This window comes from Anabrus simplex, chromosome 1 (genome assembly GCF_040414725.1).
Source record: "Anabrus simplex isolate iqAnaSimp1 chromosome 1, ASM4041472v1, whole genome shotgun sequence".
Taxonomy (NCBI): Eukaryota; Metazoa; Arthropoda; class Insecta; order Orthoptera; family Tettigoniidae; genus Anabrus; species Anabrus simplex.
In genome coordinates, this window is record NC_090265.1 from 1496747900 (window position 1) to 1496774934 (window position 27035).

At 38.1% G+C, this 27035-nt stretch overlaps 1 protein-coding gene across 2 annotated transcripts in view; it reads right to left on the reverse strand.

Annotated features, from left to right (window-relative positions):
• vap (RAS p21 protein activator vap) overlaps positions 1-27035 on the reverse strand; it is a 446783-nt gene that overhangs the window by 64590 nt on the left and 355158 nt on the right. For both annotated transcript variants that reach the window (XR_010858638.2, XM_067137984.2), the window contains exons 12-13: positions 15661-15881; positions 14130-14334 (exon numbers count right to left, since the gene is read on the reverse strand). Coding sequence is in view for 1 of the 2 variants with exons in the window: in XM_067137984.2 (XP_066994085.1) it covers positions 14130-14334; positions 15661-15881 (426 nt within the window). In the remaining variant the exon portion in view is untranslated. The remainder of the gene's footprint in view (positions 1-14129; positions 14335-15660; positions 15882-27035) is intronic.

Genomic DNA, 27035 nt, shown 5'->3' on the forward strand with positions numbered 1-27035 from the left:
GTCAGGATGCCCCGTTTAGTGAAGAATACTGCCATCATCCTTTTCTTCACTGACCTTGACTTTTGCACAGTCGCAGGAGTACCCTCATCTTAAACAGCCACACCTTGTTCTGGGATTTTGTTGGGACATCGTAATAATAAAGCCAAGTTTCGTCACCTGTAACGATGCTATTGACATTACGCGAAGTCTCATTTTCAAACTGTTTTAGCATTTCTCTGCACCATTTCACTCAATGTGCCCTTTGTTCCTCTGAAAGTGAATGGGGCAATCCAAGCGAACAAACCTTTCTAACATGGAGATGGTCGTGTAGAATTGAATGAATAGCTGGTGCAGTGATGTGGAGGGTCTCTTCTACCTGCTGATATGTCAACCGCCTCTCTTGCTGCAACATTTTCCTCACAGCTTCTATGTTTTCCTCAGTCAACGGTCGCCCAGAGTGAGGATTGTCTTCAAGGCCAAAACTTCCCCTCTGGAACTCTTTGTACCAGCGGAAAATTGTTGTCCGATGTGGACAGTCTTTCCCCTGCACAGGAGTCATTACCTCAAGGCACTGGTCAACAGTTAATCCACGAGCAAAATTGTAGCAGATAATTGCACGATATTCACCTTTAGACCACAATGACATCTTAACTTGCTTTCAATTCCAATGCTTGGTAACAACGGGTGTGAAGGTCGCACCTTGCTGTCTTCTAGACCGGTTTTCACCCTTTTCATCCCTCACCATAACAAGGGTGTCCAGCCAACCGTTTTTGCGTGTTGCAAAACTTTCCTAGTGCCATTTGTACTCTTAAAAGTCTGGTGCTGGATTTAAAAATTGGCCTGTTGGGCCCAGGCTGCCAAATTTTTGGGAACAGAGTGTTTGCAAAAAACGGAATTACTGTTCCATGAAGCAGCAATATTTGAATGTTAATTTACTTACTTATTAGGTGAAATTAAATAGCTACTACATTTTATATAAATAAATAATTACAGAAAACAGAAGGAGGAATCCTTAGAACAATCAAACAAAAATACCAAGTAGATGGACAATGGCGATTTTTACCTAATGAAGTTATACACCAGGAAACTGAGTCAATAATAGACACAATGCAGAAAAGGAGGGTTGCATTTTTCTGCCACATATCGAGACTACTAGAAACCAGGGTACTGATACATCTTTTCAACTACTTTTGGAAAAGGTAATTTTTTTTTTTGCAAGTTGCTTTACGTCACACTGACATAGATAGGTCTTATGGCGACGATGGCATAGGTAAGGGCTAGGAGTGGGAAGGAAGCGCCCATGGCCTTGATTAAGGTACAGCCCCAGCATTTGCTTGGTGTGAAAATGGGAAACTACGGAAAACCATCTCCAGGGCTGCCGACAGTGGGATTCAAACCCACTATCTCCTGAATACTGGATACTGGTCACACTTAAGCGAATGCAGCTATCGAGCTCAGTTGGAAGAGTAAAAAAACAAGAATAATTGGTTCAAAGAAGTCCAAGATGATTCAGATGAGTTAGGCTTGACAATGCAGCAAATTCAAGACCGAGAAGAGAAAAGAATCATAAGAAACAAAGACTTGAGACTTAAACTAAAAACTTTTTACATGCAAACAGTGCACCATAACTGATGAAGAAAGGGCAGCCAGGTCGGAAAGAATGAAGAAGTTCTTGGAGCAGAAGAAGAAACATAAACCAAATTTGTAGCTAATACTCTTCAGACTTAAGCACGTTTCGTAATGACATACCAAGTATCTTTCCTGTACAGCACAGAACATGTTATAGAACAATGTAATCATCATTATGAAACAAAACATACAATACATGCAAGACGTATTATGAAGTGGATAATATCTGCATATGAATGTTACACTGTGGAACACATGGTTTCTTCTCGACACAGCTGACGATAGTAATCTCTATTCTTTACCTCTAAGTAATCACAGAGCGCCAGCAGATCCTCCTCCTTTTCTGCACCGATATGATGATGCTTCTGCACATGGGGAAGATGTGGTGGTGGAGGAAGCCTCCACATTTTCTTTGTTTTCTTAAATATCTTGTAGGACACCCAGTCACTAGCGAATTACGTTCTGACATGTATTACTTTAGGGTGTTGGTTACTTACTCTACTGTGTGAGGCTTTACTGAGCTGCAGCTTGATAGTATTGATGTACTCATTGGCGAGAGCTCCACAGTCAAACCAACATCTTTACCCATTTTAAGTATCTCGATTGGTTTTTTTTGGTCTTGCGGACTTAATAACGGCCTCTAGCTCATCTGGGATCATGGCTTTCATTACTCGTTTCCTTTTCTCAATGAGACCGAATTCCCTGTCGTATGTCATGAAACTATGTCCGGACAAAGAATTTTAAATTAATAGTATCAAAATGGTCTTTAGCAACTAAATAAATGAGTGTCATAATCATCATCCTGTTTTTGTTTTGTGATGCGCAGTTGTCCCACCATATAACGTTTCGTTTGTATATCCGGACGTCATCACTTTGAATAAACAAGATGACCTCCGCTCCCTTCATCCCACAACAAGATGAAACTGTCATTGGTGCCTGAATCATGTATACATTGATTATAGCAAGCTAGTTGTCGTGAGTAAAACATACTGGAATATGTGAGGGTCGGAACAAACAGAACCTGCTGCATATCCATACTCAGTGTGCAGGTATTACTGGTGGGTAACCGAGATCACAGATATCACTTTTCATACGTGTTTTTGTTTTTTATGCTCGCTCTACGTGTAGCTGTAGTTCACTGTTGGCCTTGCGTCGTTCTGACTCTGAAGATGTGGCTTTCACAACGGCCTGTAGCTTATCACAACACTGGCATATGTCTGTTCTGGGTTTAGCAATGGAGAGTGTCTTAAAATCGGTCTTGAAGGTGCTACATGCTACAATAGTATTTGTATGTCACCTTATTGTCTGGATACTTTTCTTTGAATGCAGTAAACATCCGGTGGTAACTTAAATCCGGACTGAGGTATTCTTTCTGCGAATTCTTCCTACCGTTACGACTGCATTCTCGGGGAAAGGAATTTATACGGTTTTTCACCAGAACCCTATCATTTGTGGTGAACTTACCCTTATGAATGTTTGAGCCTTCACTTTCCCCCTTCTGTCCTCATAAACCATAATAACTTTCTTTTTCTTTTCTTGAAGTGTCCGAAGCTGCCGATTTGTCATAGCAAAAATGTCCTTGAATGTCTTACTGCACACTTGCACATGCTCACCTCTTCCGTTAGGGACACTGTAGCACACTGTTGCTTGTCTCTTACTTTCTGTCGGATGGTTGTATGTTCTGTGTCATTTTCTGTTTACGTTTACAAGTTCCAGTCTATTTGAAAGGTATGTACCTTGCTCATTTTTTCCCAAAGTGTAGAACTGGGTGAACAGACTCTCCCTGTACTCATGCAGTAATGTCTTGCATGCATATTTACACTTACATGCAAGTTGTTCTGATGGCGCTTTCTTGCCAGGAATAACACGACCTGTAGATGTTGTGTATGGTATACCAGCGGTACGTTTCTCCTTACGCTCTTTGTTTATCGTTGATTTGTAAACCTTACGAGAAGTACGAGGTTCCATGTCGGTTCATCTGCATTACACACACACACACACACACACACACACACACACACAATGTAATAACGTGTCACACAACCACTGTAACAGCACTGGCTAGTACGATGTAATGCAGTGCGAGCTGCGGCACTACACATATTGATGACCGGACCTCCCTAGGCACTTGCGTCACTCTCCAGGCCACGGTCACTGGCATCAGTGTCTGCCCGAAATGCTAACGCTTATCAGTGTACCGTGCTTGGAACGAATATAAATGTTTCTGGTACACAATTCCTTTCCAGAAGGATCACCACAACACACAGACTCAAGTCGTAACAAAAACCTCAAAATGATATTTGCGGCACTTACGTAGTTTTCCATTTCCACTCCTCATTTATGTTTATAAAAACACAAAATTTTGCTATAGAAGTTAAATAGTGTCAGCATTTTATTCAAGAATATTCTGCTTCAAAATTATTGATCGTAGGAGAGTTGAGCATGTTAAGCCCCTAAAAAAATAGGAGCCTTTTATTTTGTACTTTACTTCTCATGGCAACCTTTAATGTAATTATTTACTTTCCTGGTCCAGAGTGATTACAAACACGGTATTTCACATATTTTATGCAAACACCATGTGGAATACAGTTATTTATGCCCTTATATGAAAGAATATAGCCTGCCTGGTAGCCATGATTTTAAGGCATCTCTAGGGTTATGAATTTCATGTTGTTGGTCCGTATTGAACTGAGATTACATATACATTAGAAACATAAAAAAGTTTTCCTCCTATTCAATACATAGTTTTATTTACACTGCGTGTATTTACATTACATGGGACTAGTTTCAACCCTACTTGGGGTCATCATCAGCCATATTTAAACATACACAATATTTGACAAAATCCTAAAACATGTTTCTAATAAGCAGTAAGAACAGTTGAAACAAATATGTAATTAACACTATGATGTGTGGTTGAATTATGCGAAGTGCTATGGTGCTAAAAATGTTGCACATGAAAGTGAAATATTGCGAGTGACAATAGGTGAGCAATATGTAATACAAGTACACAACGTTAAAAAGTCTGGGTTTCATCTAAGCTATTTAAAGACAGCTGAAGGTGACCACTAAGTGGTCGAAACATGTCCTGTATATGATGTTTTTATAATTCTGCCAAAAGGCAAGAAATAAAGTATTGATTAGGTGGTGTTTTAAATTAATTTGTTGATTCAAAGGCTATGTCGGAGTCAATTAGTAATACCCGTCAACTGCTGTTCCATAAAGAAAATTAGAAAAGAAAGAGGAGAACATGTTTTCATAATAAATGCGCAAAAAACATGGTCTATAGCAGTTGTTAACTCGTTAGAAATAAAGGCTAAGTAAACGATCACTTAATTTTAATACTCCACACTGAAATTAAGAAAGAATATGATACACGTCAAGGTATGGCAGAGCATATCACTGAATTCAGAGGTTAGTTTATATTTTATTGCATCTGGTTAAATTTCTAAGAGGCTATTCCCATATAAATTTATAGTGAGATGGTATAATTTCTCTACTGGTGCTTGGAATATGTTTTCATGATACATATAGTACAGTCAAGTTTGCCACAAAATGCGATCGATCATCGAACTGTATTGTATTGTATTGTTTTCTCGCTATTGAAACCGTACAGCGTCCTGTACAGCTCATTGAAATCATAGGTGCCTTTCTACCCTATTAAAATCAGTTCAAAAGTTGCGTCATTTGTAGGATGATGGGCGAGGGGACCGAGCAGCGTGCGGCCAGAACAAAACCCGCGAAAGATCGCCTGGAAAACAAAGGAAAGGTTGGGCTGGAGCCAAGCCCTCGTGAAAATGCCCTCTCAACTTGCAGAGTTAGAGATATGACGCGATGCTGCGGTAGTCTAATACACCCAGAGGTGGGGCCTAGTTTCTCAGGGTTTTACACTAACAGAAGGAACTTCCGTTTTTTTATGCACGTTCCACGGATGCCAACGTCGAATTTTGGCGCATATAAATTATAGGATATTTTGATCCAGACATGGGAAAATTATGGGAGGCACACAAATGAATAGAGCTGAATTTTCTGCGTATCCCAGACTGAAAATATGGAATACTTTATTCAAGGGGCGAAATGACGTCACTGGATGTCCAGCTGTAATGGATTACTAACACATGTGAGTGTAGAGCGTCCCCCAAGCTAAGAATCATGCTCAAATAAGACTCCACCCACTGAGGGACACTAATGGAATAATTAAAGGCGCGAGCCAAATTACATGAGAACTGCCGATCGCAGGTCGATCACACCTGGCTCAAATGGAAGAGGAAATAGAGGGTTACAATACGCACCATTTAAATGTCTTGAATTCCCGGGATGAAAGGAGCTCTTGTCCTTAATGAACCGTGATATGTTTATGCCCCCAGTCTTCCGGCGTGAAAATAATAAAGGCTGGAACCCAACGAACCTTAGTACTTTATCAGATTTTTTGAGTTAATTCTAATTTTGTTCTTCAGGTTCTTTGGGTTCCGACTGAATTGAGACTTCCTTTAAACACAGCATTTGCTTAAGCTACATAGAACAAGTCCAGCTTTTTCAATTCGTCAAGTCTATATTGGTCATATTGGACAATTTCCTCTGCGCCATCGTGGAACTTGCCCCCAGAACATTCCAGAAAACTAAGACTTCACTTGAATTTAAATGTGCAACACGAGTCCAACCGTCAACCTAGACTTTGGCATCAAGAAATTTTAAACGACATCACAATTATTTTATTCATTTGTTAATTTTAACATTCTGGTCATATTTATTGTAACTTATGTATAAGGTTTTTACTTGTATGTCATTCCACTACCATCCATCCTCTTGTTCATCCATATTAATTTAGTTTTTGTCTTTTGCTTGCAATTTCGGCTAGGCTGATGATGGTCCAAAAAATGGACCGAAACTAGTACCTGACACTATCATATTGTAATGTTTTGTTAAACGTTGAATGATTTTAAGTATTGAGAAGGTTGAGCAATAAATCTTGTATTCATTTTAAGTTTTATCGTCAAGCCATCTGTGCACTTGCACTCAATGACTTATATATATTTACTAACTAATGCAATTAACAACTCTTTTTCGAAGGAGGAAAAATTAGAACTACTATTCCGTTTCACTTCACGCGCCATATTTTACAGCTGTACTCAAACAAAAGCGCATCGGAGCGCGCTGTAAAACAGCATGTTTGTACCACTGCCTCGTTGATTCGCACCAGTTCACAGTATTAGGAGAGTTAACAGTCGATTACTTAACAGTTCACAAGAAGAGTTTGATGAAATGCAAGAAACCTAACAAGATGTTAAATTTTTAACTAATTAACTACTTGTTAGCATATATTTAACATGTGTTGATGAAACCGGGCCTAAACGGTACACAAAAGAGCTGCAACTTTCCTTTCACAACATCAAGGTCCTTAAACCTCCTATCCTGTACGGATGTGCATGATACTGCTCATAATGACACAAACGACACGTCTTTTACACTAAGCACTGAGCTTCTCCTTCGTGTTTGTGTCTTAGGAAACAGTGTGAACTTTCTGGGTCGATTCTACCATAATTTTTCCTCTCAGCACTCTCGTCTTGCATCACCCTTTTATTTCACGTGGCACGAACAGATCTGGTTTCCTCATCCCTACCGTGAGCAAATTTACTGTCAGTTCAACTCCCTTCGCTCCCGCCTAGAGAGGAGTAGAGATGGGAGTTACATATTGTAATATGATACTGTATCCTAATCCATAACAGTAAGCTGTTCCAGAAATATTATGTTCCTCCGGAGACCCTAATACTAAAGTAACTGTCACAGCGAAACCAAGGGAAGGGTAGGGAGTTTCTGATTGGCTAATGGGTATTAAGGAGCATAGCAGCTCGCTTTAAGCATGCACTCCTGCGCAGGCACGAGCAATACTTTTGTAACAGTTAAGTGGCAATACTGATATTCATATCCTGTCACTTGCTGGTCGGTTATAGATATTGTTTAGTTATTCGAAGTGCTTTGTATTAGGCTTATTAGTGGTAATACATACAGTAGCTTAAGTTCCTTGGAACAGTTAAGCGTGGTCTTCCCACCTTACATCTCGAGTTTCACTCCGTGTTCTGGACAATGGGTGAGTGGATGTAATATTAAATCCGATACGATTTATGTGGACAAAAACTCAATTACAGGAAAACAGTTTCTTAGAAATGCGTTGAAATAAGGTACCCAATAATAATAATAATAATAATAATAATAATAATAATAATAATAATAATAATAATAATAATAATAATAATAATAATAATAATAATAATTTTTCTTAAAAAATTAAAAAATTCTACTGGTTCAAACAGTTCTGTAATGTACACACGGTACTCAAATATTAGGTCCTGAAAAGCTATTGCAAGTCCCATCACGTGAATCTGTGTCTCCTGAAATTTCATCATCGACTGCAACCTGTGAGGCAGTGCAGCAAAAGCTCTATCATAATTTTTTCCCAGAACAAAAGAGAGTGATATATATAGAGAGAGAAAATAAAAAAGTGCTGGGCAAGTCACTTACACTGTTGTATACCAAATACCCACAACCTTGAATATTGAATTTTCATGACTGCATTGTAATCAAAACCGGCTTTCAACCTATTAGGTCGTGTTATGTACATTTAGTACGTGTTGAAGAGATGTTAAGTACAGAACAAAAATGGCCAACCGGACACCAGTGGGATCCGGTTGCAACCTATGCGAAATCGGGAGGATGTGGGTTTGGATCCCACTGGTGTCTGGTTGGCCATTTTTGTTCTGTACCTAACATCTCTTCAACACATACTAAATGTAAGACGACCTAATAGGTTGAAAGTCGGTTTCGATCCACAACCTTCTCTATATGACGAGACTATTTTGGAGCCTTTTGTACTGGGTTTACAGAGCGAGTTGGCTACACGGTTTGTGTTACGTAGCCGTTAGCTTGTATTCGGGAGATGGTGGATTCGAACCCCACTGCCGGCAGTCCTTAAGATGGTTTTCGGTGGTTTCCCATTTCCACATCAAGCAAATGCTGGAACTGTTCCTCAGTTAAGGCCGTCCGTCCGTCCAGATCTGCATTTAGGGCAGTCTCCCATATGGCAGATTCCCTATCTGTTGTTTTCCTAGCCTTTTCTTAAACGATTTCAAAGAAATTGGAAATTTATTGAACATCTCCCTTGGTAAGTTATTCCAATCCCTAACTCCCCTTCCTATCAATATTTGCCCCAATTTGTCCACTTGAATTCCAACTTTATCTTCATATTGTGATCTTTCCTACTTTTAAAGACGCCACTCAAACTTATTCGTCTACTAATGTTATTCCATGCCATCTCTCTGCTGACAGCTCGGAACATACCACTTATTCCATGTAATAAAAATCATTTTTGGTCCTATTGCTGATATTTGATTAGAATAATAACAGTAAGTTATTTATTAACCACCTAATCAATACAATAAGTCATTGTCTTGGATGATTTACATTGATCTATTAACTAAAAATTGTACATGTTTCGCCTAGTATGAAGGCATCATCAGCCATTGTCTTAACCTCGGCATAAAAATAAGCACTTGATTAACATATAATAAACCGAGCTCGATAGCTGCAGTCGCTTAAGTGCAGCCAGTATCCAGTATTCGGGAGATAGTAGGTTCGAACCCCACTGTCGGCAGCCCTGAAAATGGTTTTCCGTGGTTTCCCATTTTCACACCAGGCAAATGTTGGGGCTGTACCTTAATTAAGGCCACGGCCGCTTCCTTCCCACTCTCAGCCCTTCCCTGTCCCATCGTCGCCATAAGACCTATATGTGTCGGCGCAACATAAAGCAACTAGCAAAAAAACATATAATAAGATGAAATTAATTTTAAAAATCTTAAAGAGACAAACTAAAATTAACATTAAAAATAACAATGTTGGTTTTAACATTTTTTTCTACAATGTGAGGAATTACAAAGGCAAAAGTATTAAAATTATTGACATTAAAAGGCTGCTATTACAAGTAAAATGGACAAAGCAACAGATTGTGATGAACAAGTAGTAAGATTGCTATAAAATTAAGTTGACCGATTGGCGGTTATAATTAGACTCTGACGAGAATGATGATCTGTCATATTTATTCAAAAAGTAATATTGAGGAAATAATGTTAAAGGTTTGGTCAAGAGATCACTATATTCCTTTCAAGGAGACAAAAGACGAACGTCATAGGCATATGGTAGAAATGTAGAACACATTGATAAGAAGATAAAAAGTTGTAGATTAAAGGTTGAAGAACAGTGTTAAAATTGGACCTCTGTGGACCATCTCAATTTGAAGCAAAGTTAAAATGTTGTCAATAATATGAGTTTATTGACAGTTGAATCTGTAAAAGGAAACCAGAAAAAAGATTTTTAAAAAGTTTAGCGGAGATCGTGTATATTTACCATTTGACGAGTTGAAGGTAGCTTGTACGTTCTGAATTAAGTGTATTGACAACTGTAGACTTCTTACTACGAGTGTTGTAGCTGAAGGTTTGTGTTGGAGGGGGAACTGTTTGCGGAGGCGTGATTATTGGCTTGTTCGTAGTACTTGGAGGGGAGCTGCTATTGGTGGGAGAGAAGGAGGAGAGTGTATTACTGCGCGTGTTGTATCGGTGAGAAGCCATTGGAGGGAGCGATATTATAGTGTGTGTGGCTATGGGTTTATTGGATGCATTTGAATTAGAGGTACTAGCTGTGAGGGGAAGGGAGGGGAGTGTGTTAGCTGTAGAGGAGGTGGGAATGCTTATTAATTTGAGGTTGAAAATTTTTAAGAATATATTGGCGAGGGAAATTGAATTTTGTAATAGAATTAAAATCTGTTCATATAAGGGGGCTTTTTTTTAAAAAATCAATAATGTCACTTAGGTTCTTATCTTTATTGAAATGTTGGTCGAGGAAAATGAATACATTTTCGTATTCTGTCATAAGTTTACTTTTATCGACTCTTTTGAGAATATGAAGGTCTTGTTCTATTGTAGTGAATTTATGTCCTGTGTCCCTCCTGTGGTTGGCCATTGCGAAGAATTTATTGTGTCTTTGAGCATTGTAATGTTCGGCGTATCTGGTGGAGACGCTGCGGCCAATTTGGCCAACATAAGAAAAATGTAGAGCATTTCAATCTATATCTTCCTGATCCAGAATAACTATTGTCTGTGATGTTGTAACTGTTCGACCTTAAGGTTCTCACTAGAGGAGACGAAAGTTAATACCTTGGGACACATGAATATCAAATAAACTATATGTGGCTTGCCCGCAAATTGCCACGCAAACAGAAACAATTAACATTCCATGGTTTCCCATTTCTCTGTGTGATGTATGGGCGCCAGCGTTACAGTTTTAAATAAAACTGTAAAGCAAAATTTATATTTACTAGCATAGAGACTTATACTTAAATCACAGGGGTAGGATTTTAAATAATTAACCATTAAGTATCGTTTGAGAAAGAAAATTAATGTAATATAAAATACAAATGAATTTATTATACAATTTATTTATTATACAAAAAATGAGATGAATCAGAAAAGTTCCTTAAAGCGTGGAGGGATTTAGAATTTACGTTACTCAAATTACTATTGCTTGCTTTATCTAACTGAAGCTCACCAATTGCAGTTTCCGTTGAAGTCATCTGGTTTCCGTGGTTACTCGTTCTCTTCTTCTCGATGTAGAATTGGCTCCATGGGACATCCTTCCTTCTCTCATGTGGTACGGGCTATCTGGACTAACACTCCCTAATTGCCTAGTCTTTAAATTAGACATTAGCCCTATACTTGTAAAAACTGATCAGCGTTGATCGTATGAGGAGAAAATTCAGAGATATGAATTTTTCCATGTGAGTAGAAATATCAATCCAACTGAGCTATTCTATTTCTACAGACTTGTACCAAATTCCATGAACTTGAACTAAACATAGTTCTTCGTCCAGAAGATTTACTGAATATAACGCAAGCCATAAGGTTGTTTCGTCTCACGCAGATCTGATAACATTACCGCAGCTGAGTTAAGTGTTGAAGCGACAACACACTGTACAAAATAACTATGTCTCGGAGAGACCACACACTGTCTCAAAATCAATAACGTCGTTCAAAGTAGATGTTCACAGTTGAAGTTCTAATCGTAGTTAGGTTCTCAGCAGAAGTAGCGATGTGAGTGAGTATCCGAGACTCTGTGAATCGAGGAATGCTCCGCGCTACATAATATATCACCGGGCTCTCCCCACTCTTGATAATAGCTCAATATCAATTCTCTATATAACGAAGCATCTGATTCGTAGATCGCATTATCATCTCCCTCTTCTTTCTTCTTGACGAGTCCAGTAGGCGTGGCGATGATGTAGTCTGCTGGTATGCAAGCCTCGCGCGCGAGTCGCTGTTTACTGCCTTGGCTCATGAGTTTAACCCAATGACTCATATAATTTTCCCCTGCTATAAGAATAACCTTTTCCGTATACACAAGTATGAGATGAAATGACAACAACTATGTCTCAACATATTGACCATATTTACAGTACATAATGAATTCCAATCCTACCTAATATAATAATTTAAATAATAAATGATGTTATAATTATATAATATGATTGCATAAGCCTTATTTACAAATGCTTGACATTGAATAAATATGATATTACGAATAATTGCCGATGGAGGATAAACTTGATATCGAGTGATATCGCGTAAAATGATAGTATATTAAATTAGTCTGGCTGGAGAAGCCTGGACGGTTTCAATGTTAATGAAGTTATGATTAAAGAAAAAATTGTGATTAGTATTTTTTGTTGTGTAGGCTATTTTTACATCGTGCTTCATTAATGGATTGGTTATCGGATAAATCTTATGGTTAATGAACGTGAATTTGGCGTATTTTGGTTTGACGGGTTTCAATGGAGTTAAATTGGTAGCTAGTTTTAATTTGGTTTTGTTGATGATATTGTCAATTATATCTGTGTTAAATCCGTTGAATTTAGCTATTTCATTAATGAACAGTAATTCTTTAAATTAGTAGAGGACATTGGAATTTTTAATGCTCTATATATTAGACTGTGATAAGTGGCTTTTTTATGTGAGTTGGGATGTAATGAATAATTTTTTATGGTTGTTGGAGAAAAGGTGGGTTTTCTGTATATTTGGAAGTCGAACTTGTTTGATACTCGTGTGATTTTGATGTCTAGGAAATTCAAAGAGCTATTGATCTCATCTTCTTTAGTGAATTTAATGTTATTATCCAAATTGTTAAGAAATGATAGTATGTTAACGCTGTTGTTGATCTGTTTATCTATGATTGCTATGGTATCATCGACATAGCGATGCCAAAGACAGAGTCCATTGATGTAATCAATGATCTTACTGTGTTCAAGGTTATCTAAGTATATATCGGCTAATATACCAGATAATGGGTCTCCCATCGCCAAACCTTCCTGTTTGTAAATTTTCTTATTGAAGGTGAAGTAGTTGTTGTCTAAAACAAAACTAAGTACCAATTAGTCAAGCAGCTCGTTTCTTTCTCTCAGTTCTTCCCAGCCCAAACTTTACAACATTTCTGTAATGCTACTCTTTTGTCGGAAATCACCCAGAACAAATCGAGCTGCTTTTCTTTGGATTTTTTCCAGTTCTTGAATCAAGTAATCCTGGTGAGGATCCCATTCACTGGAACCATACTCTAGTTGGGGTCTTACCAGAGACTTGTATGCCCTCTCCTTTACATCCTTACTACAACCCCTAAACAAAAAAGTACTGGATTAAACTCTGCTTACGTCTTGCATGGTAGGGATATTTTCTCACAACTCATTCCGGTGGCATCTGAAGTGTATATGGCACTCATTCATCAACATATTTTATAAAGTCTGGTCCTAATGTCTGTTCAACTACAGTTCCTTGGACATCTATGAATGCACACAGCAGCTACCGCGCGTTTTATACATGAAGGTTTCGAGGTATTGGTTCTCGGAATGTAAATGGGTCATTGCAAATATTTTTCTAGGAATAGTTAAGAATGTGAGTGACGAGCTGGTGAAAGGGACGGTGGGAGAGAAGGAAGCGAGATGAAGAAATAGTATTGCTATTTGTAAGTACTTATTAAGGTGCGGTTAGGGGCTACAAGAGACAACAGGTATAAGGCATGTTCCTTCCAAAAGTTGACTTGCAACTTTTATTATGTTACATTTATATCCTAATACGCCAACCTAATACCACAGTGTAATGGATACACAGGAAAATGATAATGGAAAGTAACCATTTGTCCCATCCCTAGAGAGGAGTAGTTCTGCCCACACACGTGCAAGGTCATTTCTAGGCCGTGCAATGTCTCACTGCAGTCTGTTTGACATGCCTGGTATATATGAAGGTATATGTATGGTCAAATAGAACAGCATTCCATGTAGTGTGAGTTCCAATATGTGAAATAAGATATTAAATATATAAATACTACTCTCTCTTTACTTACCGAGTTTCATACATTTTCAAGGCTATAGTAGTTGGAAAAGAATAGATGACAAACACTGTGAGTAAAAAATGTACGGATATTAAACTCACTTCACAAGACTGTTTGGCTTCAAGAAGCTTAAGAATAGTGTCTTGAATAGCCGAATGTAGGAACCCTGTGCAGACGGACTTCATGTAGAGGTCCATAAGCGTTGTAGTAAGCGATGCTGCACGAAACAGTGTGGATGTTTCTTCTTCCTTTTCGATTTCAGCTTCATTCAGAGACTTGAGCAGATCAGCTTCTTTGCGTTCATACCTAAAGCATTATTTAAATGAGGTTTAGTTAGCTGTTATAAAGAAATAAAATTACAAATAGTGTATTAAGCACTGGGAATACATATTAATCAAAACGAAAAAGCCTACAATGCAACAAGGAACTAAATCTTTATCTTAGAGTTTACATTCCCAAATTTTAGACTATGCCTTTCCAACCTTACTGTATGGAATGGAAGGATGGACTGTAACATACTGCAACTATAAAAAACTAGTCTTTTGAAATGTGGTGTTACAGGTGTTCTATGCTTTGCAACTCTTGTGCTGAAATAAATCAATAATACAGTGGTGACGGAGAGGATGAAATAAACAACAGAGGTTCTACTTTTCACCAAGGCTTGTAAACTTGAAAATAACAATCATAAATATACCTACAACTTCATGGTATGTCAAGAAGAGGATATAGATGGAAAACACTGAACAACTACACAATTCTAAAATACTTGTGTCAATGTAACTACAAGATGTGCTTAGTTACACATGGCACACACCTATACAGGGGCATGATAGCCAAGTGGGATTGCACTGAGGTAAATTAATGCATACGAAGAATCCAACTCTTTGTTAACAAAATTTATAAAACATCTTATCAAGTTCCTGAAAGTTTACGATGACTAGTGGTCTATGCAGTGAAATCTACAATTAAATTTTATAGTCTCAGTTACCATCTGCATTACATTAGGACATGACTGGAACAGGAAAAGCAATAAATGAGGAAAACAGCTTTCACACGAATAAGATCCAGCCTCCTACAGTAGAAAGCATTATGTAACTGCCCAGAAGCAAGAGTATTTGTTATGTAAGGCAGACTGCACACTGAACTTTCAGACACACATTTATAAAATATTGTTCCAGTCAGACATTAGACCTCATTCAAATAAGCACAGAATAGGGATTAAGACCCAGAGAGAAGAAAATCTTCAGATTTGAAGATGAATTACATGCTCCTTTATAACTTCATAAAAAGAAGTCAAGCTTGTAGAGATCTAGACATGACATGGAGATTGACAGCATGAAGAGCAACACGGCAGTTTATAAGATATATTGATGTTAAAACTGATAGACTGAACCCTCATCAGAAACAATGCAATGCATTAAAACAGATTTGAAGCTAGTAATGAAATGTTCAACTCAAGTAATCCCCAGTAAAAACAAATTCAAATGATAAATTATTTAAAACAATCTGGAGCAAATTAGAAAAGGTTCATTCATGTGTGCAAAAGAAAGAAAGAAAGAAAGAAAGAAAGAAAGAAAGAAAGAAAGAAAGAAAGAAAGAAAGGAGATGTCTTAATGAAAACAGAATTCATACCTAAATATCCGCAGGAGTGAATTTGCTAGGGGTACTCGGTCCAAGTGACATATATCTGCAAGAGCCCTTACAACTTCCAGTGAGGGATCAAGTACAAGCTGTTGCATGGGTGAATATTCCTCTTGGGGCATTATTAAGTCATGCAAATAACGTGTGCGTAGGCGTAAGGAACCCCACTCTCCAATTGGTGTGATTCCTGAGAGTGCATACCAGTCTTCAGTCTGGAAAAAATAAAATTGGTTAAAATACAAGTTTATGGGAAATGATAAATTTGTTTATTTCCATTTATATTAGGTAAATCCCCAACATTCGAGTCATATGCGCGAACAAACATCTATGTTACATTCCCTATACGTTTAGAAAAACAGCAATAAAGATGACTGTCGACCGCGGGACATGGCTGCACGAGAGAATGTAACATAGACTTTTGTTCTGTAAACCAACAGGTTGGAAGTGCATGCGCTCACTCATTTGCACATAATGGATGCATACAGAGGAGAATAGTGTTATTTTAAAGTTTTAGCCTAATTATAATGATTTGGTGCGTACAAATACTGTTCCATTAAATATAAAATGTAATTGAACTCATTTCTTTACAGTGGTTAAGATTATTTTAGAAAGTAACTACTGTGCTCTTCCTTCTGGTACTTCAACATAATAATTTGCACATCTTTATAATATTATTACATCATCTGGTTACACATTAATGGCAAGATTTAAAAATGTATAACAAATATATTTAAATTGATATACACAGAAAATAATGAATAATAGCAACACTGTAAGTTATATTTTTCAACTCACTTGTAGTTTATATTCTAATGTTACACTGTTTTTAGGTTTACATAGAAACTATGATACACCTCCTTCAAGTATTTCACCATATCCTGAAGATACTTCTATTTTTCCCTTGTAATCAGCAGGTCATCAGGATACAAAGGAACAAGGTCAACAACTGAAAATGTCTCACCAATGATGGCATTTCTTGGTGTCACATTTGAATAATATTGGAATGGTATTATTGTATTGTACGATTTTCTAACGAATACACCACTAGGCTCATCTTTAGTAAATTTTATCCACCTAGCCTCCGTGATTTTTCTTTATTCTTCATGATACCCCTGGTCAATGGTTCAAAACTTTTGAAGTCATTTCTGTCCAACTATACTCTTTTATAGTTTCTTAAAATAAAAGATTCTCCTATCACATACTTCCATTCAGAAGGAATGTGGACTATAGAAACCTTTTTCTGTTTTTCAATTAATATGAAGTCTCTGTCGCATGGTAGGAAGCTGTGTTCCGAAGAGAGAAATTTTTGATGAATTTCATCAAAACATCCCGAGGTAACAAGTTTCCTGAAAAGTACCTGTAGCCAGTTATTATTTTGTCCTATGCATCGATCGGTACAAGATGTAGCCAGTTATTATTTTGTCCTACGCATCGATCGGACCACACAATAAGTTTACTGCTCTGCAAACTGCTTGGTTGCAAGTTTTCAGTGATGTGTTTTAATAAACATGATGCTATTTCTGTCAATCCTCTCTTCCCAATTGTTTCATTCCAAAGATAGAAAGTTACCTTTATTTCGTCCCTTGTCATGTATAGCAAAATTGTAGGAGGACAGCTGGCATTGGTAGTACATGCAGGATTGCGTGAGTGTAGGGCAGAACAGAACTTGTTGTAGATCGACAGAAAGCACAGTTACATTTTCATTCCTTTTGGAAATTTCACCATCGTTGTGCATGGCGTTATACGCTTGATCAGCTTTGTAATGGTGCAGCATACTATCAGTCTGTATTTTCTTCTGCTCTTCTTCTGTTTGAGCAGCTTGAAGTTTGTTAAACAATAAGTCACAGTATTTACACGTGTCACTTCGTGGAGAGCCTATTTTCAGATTCATTTCTTAAAAGGTTGATTGATAGTACATAAGGCGTACTTCAGCCTCAGGGTGACAGGTACTCTTTCTCAATTTTGTGTCAAGAATAATGACTGGGCTGCCTAGGGAAGCTGTTTATTTGTTCTGTAACTTTGTTTTTGATTTCATCTGGTCTTTAGGAACACTGACCTCATCTTTCATATTTCTCTGGAAAGTTTGGATACGTCTGTGCGAAATTGAAAATGTGTGCATAAGGGTAGTTTTACAAACTTGCAGGGAGCCTAATCTGTAACGAAATGTTGCTTTTTTTCCGAGAAGTTACATCTGTTAGTCATTTCCTTCATCTGTTAGATTTCTCTAAGTCAACACATTTCATTAAATAAAAGGTCTGTTCATCATGAGATAATTTATAAAATTCCAGGAAATAGGACAGTTTTAATTCGCAACTCTATTCTTTACACCCAGACCTCCTACATTTACAATCAAAATTATCTGTTGGTTTCTTACGTTCTTCTACATGCTTACCTCTTTTACTGGTGTAAGCTTTCCCACTGTCCCTTAATTATTTACGTTTTACATCATTCCACTCACAGGGGTCATTTTTCCTTTTCCTATATCTGTTTTTCGTCAACTTGTGTACACTGTTTGGGGACAACATTACATTACGATCACTACTATCGTCTGATTGCATGACTATGGTGTTGATGAGAAACTAAATAAATCAATAATATAAGACTGAACACACCAGAACAGTCTCCGGACTAGAATGTGTTCATTACATTGCATTCAATTCGTGACACCCTCAAGCGCTCGCATGGGGAAACGATGTAACACAGACTTTTGTTCCATTATTTCAAGTACATTTCTCTTCACAATTTCCAGAATACTATAGCCATCTGTTGAAATATGCTCAAACTACCTGCAAATACAGATCCAGGACACATCACAGATCTTTGTTCCGTGAATATCTCAAATGCCACAAAATTGTAACAGACGTTTGTCTGCGCATACGACTCTTTTCATATTCAACATGCAGTTTGATTGAAAACAAATCATACGTTCAACAGTACTTTTATGAACACTATTAAAATAAAATTTTGTGCTGGATAAATAAGTGAGGCAGGTCTTCTCAAATTTTGCCTTTCTCTTACCATTGTCAGTGTCCCACAACTAAATACTCTCTCTTTGGGCTGACGCAGTTAGTCATCAGTCCTTTACCACAGGGTCCTGGGTTAAAAGTTGTGGCAGTCCATGTGAAATCTGAACTAGACACAAAAGAGTCAGTCAACATTGTATCACTATCAGTCTTTCCTTGGATTTAGGCAGTTGACAGTTATGCACCATTGGACCCCAGATTGTAACGATTGCATCCTACCTTGATATATCACTGTGTCAGCACCATGGAAGTTTGCCACTCTCCAACATGACTATCTGCTGCCTATGCTATGCACAGACTGAACTCAGTGCTGCTTCATAATTGAACCTTCAAAATCACACCAATACAGACAGTTCCAGATTGTATAAACTCTAAGCACTTGTGCTCTATAAGTTTCTGCCCCATCTGGTGAGTCAAAGACATGTAATTTAAGAAGTCTTCGGAACTGGACTCTGTACAACACCAGCTCTGATCTTACTTTATTCTCACGTCGAGACGAAACAAATGTTAGTATGGTAGTGTTCAATTTGTAAGAGCTGGATGTTTTAGATTTTTGTGATTGTCTTAAAATTCATTGTCAGGTTTATTTTTACTATCTTCATTGCTTGCAATGTAGCACGGTTGCAAATGATTTGTAGCATTGTGGGCAACTATTTATAATTGACACTGATCATAGTACTGGTAGTAATAATAATAATAATAATAATAATAATAATAATAATAATAATAATAATAATAATAATAATAATAATAATAATAATAATAATAATAATAATAATACCCGTGTGGGGATTTACCGGTTACCTCCATCGGGCACGTCCCATGGGAATTGGGGAAGCTCGCTGGCTCCGCCGCCAGCAGAGTCAGAGGGTAGTAGGGAAATAAAATACCACCGTGAAAAAAAAACTGGTCCCTTGCCAGGGTTACGGCGAAGACTGGTGAATGACCAGAAGCCAGAAAACATCTTGAGGCAACCTCTAGGGCTAACAACCCTAGTTGTAAAAGGATGGGTACCCGTCCAAAGCAAAGTCAAGTCAAAAAGCATGATGGCACAACATTTCGAGAAACATACCCCAGGGGGTAAATCTTCGGATAAATCCCTCGTCGTGAACGCCACGGCGCACGAGTCTTGTTCGGATTCTGGGGGAGACTCGACATCATGCAAGAGACGAGTCGGAGCGTCTCGGTGTACCCCGAAGAGTCAAAAACTCCGGCCAAAATTTAAAACCTTTCTAGCAACTTCCAACATAAATTCACTTACACAAACTGGCAAGCTGAAAACCCTCACCAAAGCTCTTCAGGAAAATCAGATATCCATAATGGCCCTACAGGAAACAAGGTACCCAGATGAAGAGATTTTTGAATCCGAATGCTACCGATTTTTCAAGAACAAAGCGCAAAGAGGAATCCTCAATGGAGCTGTGATGCTTGGAACCGCGTTTGCTGTTAGAACCAAGATCCTTAAATCGGTTGCAAATTTCAAACCTGTGAATGACAGATTGTCTATACTCACAATTAAATGTGTGAACAAAACCTACGCCCTAGTTAACGCACATGCTCCTACAAACGATAAGAACAAGTCTGATCCAGAAGAAGTTGATAATTTCTGGGACCTACTGGATGAAAAATTAAACAAAATCCCCAAACACCGTGTCAAGCTTCTTTTGGGTGACTTCAATGCCCAACTAGGTCGTGAACAGAAGTACAAGAAAGTTATAGGAAATTACCCTGCTCACAAAAGAACCAATCCCAACAGCAAAAGACTGGTGTCCATTTGCGAAAATCACAATCTGCAGGTCATGTCGACCCACTTTCGCCATCTACCCAGAAAGCAAATGACTTGGCGTTCTCCCGTCCAAGCTCTCGGAGAGTTCCAAATTGATCATGTTGCAATCTCCAGGAGAAACAGCCCTGAGATTATGAATGTCAAGGTAAAGAAAGGCATCAATGTGGCCTCAGATCATTATATGTCTCTTATCAAATTCAAACCAGTTCCCACAAACACAAGGAAGACAACCAAACAGATCACACGCTTCGACAATGATAAACTTCGGCAAAGGGTCGAGGAGTTCCAGGAGAAGGCTAGACCAAATGACTGCGACTTTAACAACGCCAAAAGTCTCCTTGTTGAGGCCGCTAAAGACGTTGCAGAAATCAAGAGAAGCAAAAAGCATGCCTGGTGGAATGGTACCTGCGAATCAGTCCTCCAAGAAAGACTCAATGCGTGGAAACAGTACTACTCTACGAAATCAGAAAATGATTGGGAAACCTACAAAACCCAACGTGCCCAAGCAGCTAGGGTGTTCAGAACTGAGAAACGTAAATACGAAAAATCTCTCATTGAAAAGATAGAACAAAACTTTAGGAAGAATGAAAGCAGAGAGTACTACAGAGCCTTCAAACGCAAACTCACTGGCTATAAACCACCATCTCTATGCTTTGAGCGAAAGGACGGCACACTGGCGACGTCAAATGAAGAAAATGCAGCATTCTGGCAGATTACTTCAAGAATTTACTTAACTGCTCTAAACCGCAAAGCACCATTGAGACCAAGGAACCCTTACTCAGACACCCAGATTCCAGACCACCCGACAGAGATGAAATCAAGCGCCACATTGCCCGTCTCAAAAATAACAAAGCGCCGGGGGAAGACTCAGTAGTAGCAGAACTATGGAAATATGCCCCAGAAGAATCACTTGATATCTTGCAAAAGCAAATAGAAGAAATTTGGAACAAGGAGACCCTACCCGAAGATTGGAAAATAGCTTTGATCCATCCATTACACAAAAAAGGCAGCATGAAGAACATCAACAACTACAGAGGAATATCTTTGCTACCCGTGACTTACAAAATTCTATCACTTGCCATCCTGGAGCGTTTGGAAGCACAAGTCGAACATCAAATAGGTGAATACCAAGGAGGGTTCAGAAAAGGTCGCTAAACAGTTGAACAGATCCAAAATCTCAAAACGATCATCAGATATTGTACACTAAGGTCCAAGCATTATGTGTCTGTCTTTGTGGACTTTAAGAAAGCGTATGACTCCATTGACCGGGAAGTCCTGCTAAAATGAATTTGGAGTTCATTTGAAACTGCTGGCATTAATTAGAGCCACCCTGACCGATACAAAATCCAAGGTGAAGTTCCACGGATGTCTCTCGCATTCCTTTGACATCAAAACAGGAGTCCGACAAGGTGATGGGCTATCCCCAATACTCTTCAACTGTGTTCTTGAAAAGATCATCAGAACCTGGCGGGTGAGATTACAGGAAACCAACTACAGTCCATTGAGAATAGGAACCAAATCCAAGGGGATCGCAACAGACTGCTTAGCATATGCCGATGATATTGCTGTTCTCTCAAACGACATAGAAACCGCTAGAGCTCAAGTTGAAATTTTAAAGGAAATTGCCGAACAAACTGGTTTGCAGATATCGTTTGAGAAAACAGAAGTAATGACTAACATCAAAGAGGCTCCACCAAAACTCCATACAAAATACGGGGACATCACCCGAGTAGACAAATTCAAATACCTGGGTGAGATCATCATGAAAAATGGACTGGACAAAGAAGCACTTCAGGAGCGAGTACGCAAACTGGAAATAGCCTACCAAACATCCCGCACAATCTACAACAAAAAATGCCTGTCCCAGAACACCAAGATACGCAACTATGAAACAGTTCTGAAGCCAGTAGTTCTATATGCAGCCAAAACCTTGTCTCTAAATGCCAACAAAGGACTCCTTGAAGAACTGGAGAAAAGAGAACGCAAAATTGTGAGAGGAATCTTGGGATCAAAGTACAGAAATGGAATCCATCAAAAGAGATCCAACAAGGAAGTCTACAGCAAAATAGAGAAAATTACCGACACAATAAGAAACAGACGGGCACGATTTTACGGTCATCTGAAAAGAATGGACGGAAGAAAGTTAACTAAAGAAATCTTTCACTTTTTTGATTCAAACCCCAAAACCACAATTCCCTGGTTTAGAAAGACCTGCAAATGCTACATATCTCAGCTGAAGACGCCCTTAACAGAGATCTCTTCCGCAAGAAAATATTGACGAACGGGCTAAACCGAGACGAGCAACCGAAGAGAAGACACGGTGCCCCTTGGACAGAGGAGCGTAAGCAGGCCCACTCACAAAGAATGAGGGAAATTTGGGCTCTAAAGAAGGCCAAGTTCAGTGTCAAATGCAACAAGACTTAACGTGGTCCTTGATGGCCCCAGCGAATTATATATAATAATAATAATAATAATAATAATAATAATAATAATAATAATAATAATAATAATAATGTTATTGGCTTTACGTCCCACTAATTACTCTTTTGGTTCTCAGAGATGCTGAGGTGCCAGAATTTTGTCCCGTAGGAGTTCTTTTACGTGCCAGTAAATCTACCGACACGAGGCTGACATAATTGAGTACCTTTAAATACCACCCGACTGAGCCAGGATTGAACCTTCCAAGCTGGGGTCAGAAAGCCAGCGCCTCAACCGCCTGAGCCACTCAGCCTGGCATAGTACTGGTTTTAAACATATTGGTGTCATTCATTTGCATTATTAGAACCTACATATGGATATATAACATGCAAACCAACTAATAAATGTAAACAATCATATGCTTTCGAACAGTAGCAAATATTAGTACAGTACATGCATATTACATCAAAACACGGAGACCACACATACTAAAAATGCAATACTAGGATTTGATGAAATACGAGAATAACTCAAAACTATTGCTGTAATACCTGCTTGTCTAGTATTACAAATCATGGCTTTGAACAATCAGCTGATGCTCGCACACTTCACCTGAGTGGTGGTACTAATCAAACAGCACCAAAAGTACAAAAAGTTACTATATATTCAAGATAAACTGGAGGATTTGTGGTATCTAAGACAACTAAGTACACATTAAAGCCGTCCACTATGAGTACTGGATTAACATTTTAAAAATTGTGAAAATTGAATGGTTGAAAACCATAACGGTATAAGTTACATTCATTTTAAAAATGAGTTAAGTGCAGAATGTAACTCCGGGGGGGATGTATTGTTTCACCAGCAAAGAGATACAAGTGATAGCGGTAATATTCTGTGCTCTAGTGATGGATGGTATAACTACAAATAGCATGCTTTATATGGTGGTTGAGAGAAGGGGTGAGTAATAGAGAATTATTTCCAGAAGGGTACACAGTCTATCGTACAGACCGAGGAGATAAAAAGGGAGGGGGGGGGGGGTGTTTATTCTGGTGAAGGAAACTTATTGTTCACATGAATGGTTTATTGATGAAAGGGATGAAATATTAGGGATAAAATTAGTTTGTGATAATATGAAGGAGGTGGGAATTATAGGAACATACAGGCCTGGAAGAGAGGATAGAGACATGGAAATATTTGAGAAAATAATAGATTATACTCATAAAAACAATATAATAATGATATGGTAATAATTGGGGGAGATCTAAATTTGCCTGAAGTTGAATGGAATGGAGCTGCAAGTGAAGCCCATGAACAGAAACTGGCAAATGAGTTAATTTGGGAGGGAGGATTTACACAAGTAGTACAAGAACCAACTCGTCTCAATAACTTACTAGATGTATTCTTGGTTAAACCATGGGGAATTGTTAATAAAACTGAAGTAATTGAAGGAATAGGAGATCATAAGGCTGTAATAATGGATGTAGGACTGGTACCAAAAAGGCTTAATAAGAGGGTCACACAAGACAAGAAATTGTACAGAAAAACTAAAGTTGATGAATTTGGGGCTTACCTTAAATCACAATTCAGTTGTTGGATAAGTGAAGGGAATAATGTGGATACACTTTGGGCTAAATTTAAAGGAATCATTTGGGAAGGAGAGAAGAGATTTGTACCTGTTAAGAAGGGTAAAATGACCTCAGACCCTGTTTATTACACAAGGGAAATAAGAAAATTAAAAATAAAATGTAGAATAGTAAACAGGAAAATCAAAGAAGGTAGGGAGAATAGAGAAACTAGAAAACAGCTAATAAGGGAACTGAATACAGTGAAAAAGGAAGCAAAAGAGAATTATATGAATGGCATTCTTCAACAGGGTAATGACCACAAAGGGAAATGGAAAAAGCTGTATTCATATATTAGGAATCAAAAAGGAAAAGGAATCCAAATTCCTACAATGGTGGGAGAAGGGGGTGAACACTATTTAACAGATACTGAGAAAGCAAACCTCTTTAGTAGGGAATTCAGAGATTCAGTAGATGATTGTCAGGAGTTCGAAACCATAACAGAAGATAGAGAGGGAGAGACACAGAGGGAAACAAGAAGCATCTCATTCACAAATGAAGATATTTTCAGAGAAATCCAACTGCTTCAGCAAGGAAAAGCAGCAGGAAGTGATCAAATTACTGGGGAGGTATTAAAGACAATGGGGTGGTACATAGTGCCTTATTTAAAATTTCTCTTTGGCTTAGTGATGAGCGATACCGTGATTTGTGAGTCACAGCGTGATTTGATATCGTGATTTTTTGATATCAGTGATTTTTAGTCGTGATGTGATCACAATCACCACACCACCCGTGCTACTTTGACTATGTCATAAATAAAGTGTAATACCAAAGGAATGGAAGGAATCTATAATAATACCAATTTATAAAGGAAAGGGTGATAAAAGGAAACCAGAGAACTACAGACCAATCAGCCTGACCAGTATAGTTTGTAAAATACTGGAGAGTTTAATATCGAAGTACATCAGAGGGATATGTGATGATAAAGATTGGTTCATGAGGAGCCAGTATGGATTTAGAAAGAAATTTTCTTGTGAGGCACAACTGGTGGGATTTCAGCAGGACATATCAGATCAATTGGATTCAGGAGGCCAGTTAGATTGCATAGCCATAGATCTTTCCAAAGCCTTTGATAGAGCGGAACATGGAATATTATTACAGAAATTGGAGGGAATAAGATTGGACGTAAGGGTTACACGTTGGATAAAAACCATTTCTAAATTCAAGGGTTCAGAAAGTCAAAGTAGGAAATAATTTATCGCAGGAAGAGAAACTTTGGAAGGGAATTGCACAGGGTAGTATAATCGGTCCGTTACTTTTCTTAATATACGCAAATGATTTAGGGAACAATATAACATCAAAAATAGGATTGTATGCAGATGACATAATTGTTTATAGGGAAATAAATAACATTGAGGATTGTTCAGAATTACAAAGGGACCTTGAAAGTATCCAACAATGGGTTGAAGAAAATAATATGAAGGTTAATGGAGGCAAATCAACTGTTACAACTTTTTCAAACAGCAGCTTTAAAACTGAATTTGAATATACTTTGGATGAGGTAGCTATCCCAAAAGATGGCAAGTGCAAATACTTAGGTGTGAGATTTGAAAGTAATTTGCACTGGAAGGGTCATGTTGATGACATTGTTGGGAAAGCATACAGATCGTTACATGTCATAATGAGGCTACTTAAAGGATGCAATAAAGAATTAAAAGAAAAAAGTTACTTAAGTATGGTTCGTCCATTATTGGAATATGCAAACAGTGTTTGGGATCCTCACCAAGAATACCTAATAAAAGAAATAGATAGTGTGCAGAGGAAAGCAACAAGATTTGTAACAGGGGATTTCAGGAGAAAGAGTAGTGTATCAGAAATGTTAAAGGAACTTGGGTGGGAAACTTTAAGTAAGAGAAGGGAGAAAACTAGACTTATAGGATTATATAGAGCCTATACAAGAGAAGAAGCATGGGGAAATATCCGTGAGAGGCTTCAGTTGGAAAATAATTATATCAGCAGGACAGACCACAAATATAAAATTAGAAGGAATTTTAGCAGAAGCGATTGGGGTAAATTTTCATTCATTGGGAAGGGTGTGAAGGAGTGGAACAGTTTACCAGGGGTAGTGTTTGATCCTTTTCCAAAATCTGTACAGATATTCAAGAAGAGAATAAACAGCAACAGAAAAAATAAATGAAGTGTTAGAGGGCATTCGACCAGTGCAGGTTATTGTAAATTTTTTTTTAAAAATGTGTGTGATTAAATTAATTCCATCCCCTGGTCTAAGGAGTTTGGACAGCCAAAGTAGGGGACTGCCTGTAGGGGTGAAGTACAGTGGGGACTTCGAGGGCCCTGGGACTGCTACGGTAGCTATGAAGGCCCTTCAGGAACTCTGAAAATTGGTGGCAAAAGGGGTTCTGGTTACGACGCAGCAGGTCGTTATGCTACTTAGGTTCCAGAATGGGTTAAAAAATAAAAGTAAATAAATGCAATGTAAAGTTTAATCTTATACCAGTTGTATAGTATCATTTGAAGTAATTCCTCATACTGTATATCAGTTAACTGTATTTGTAAGTA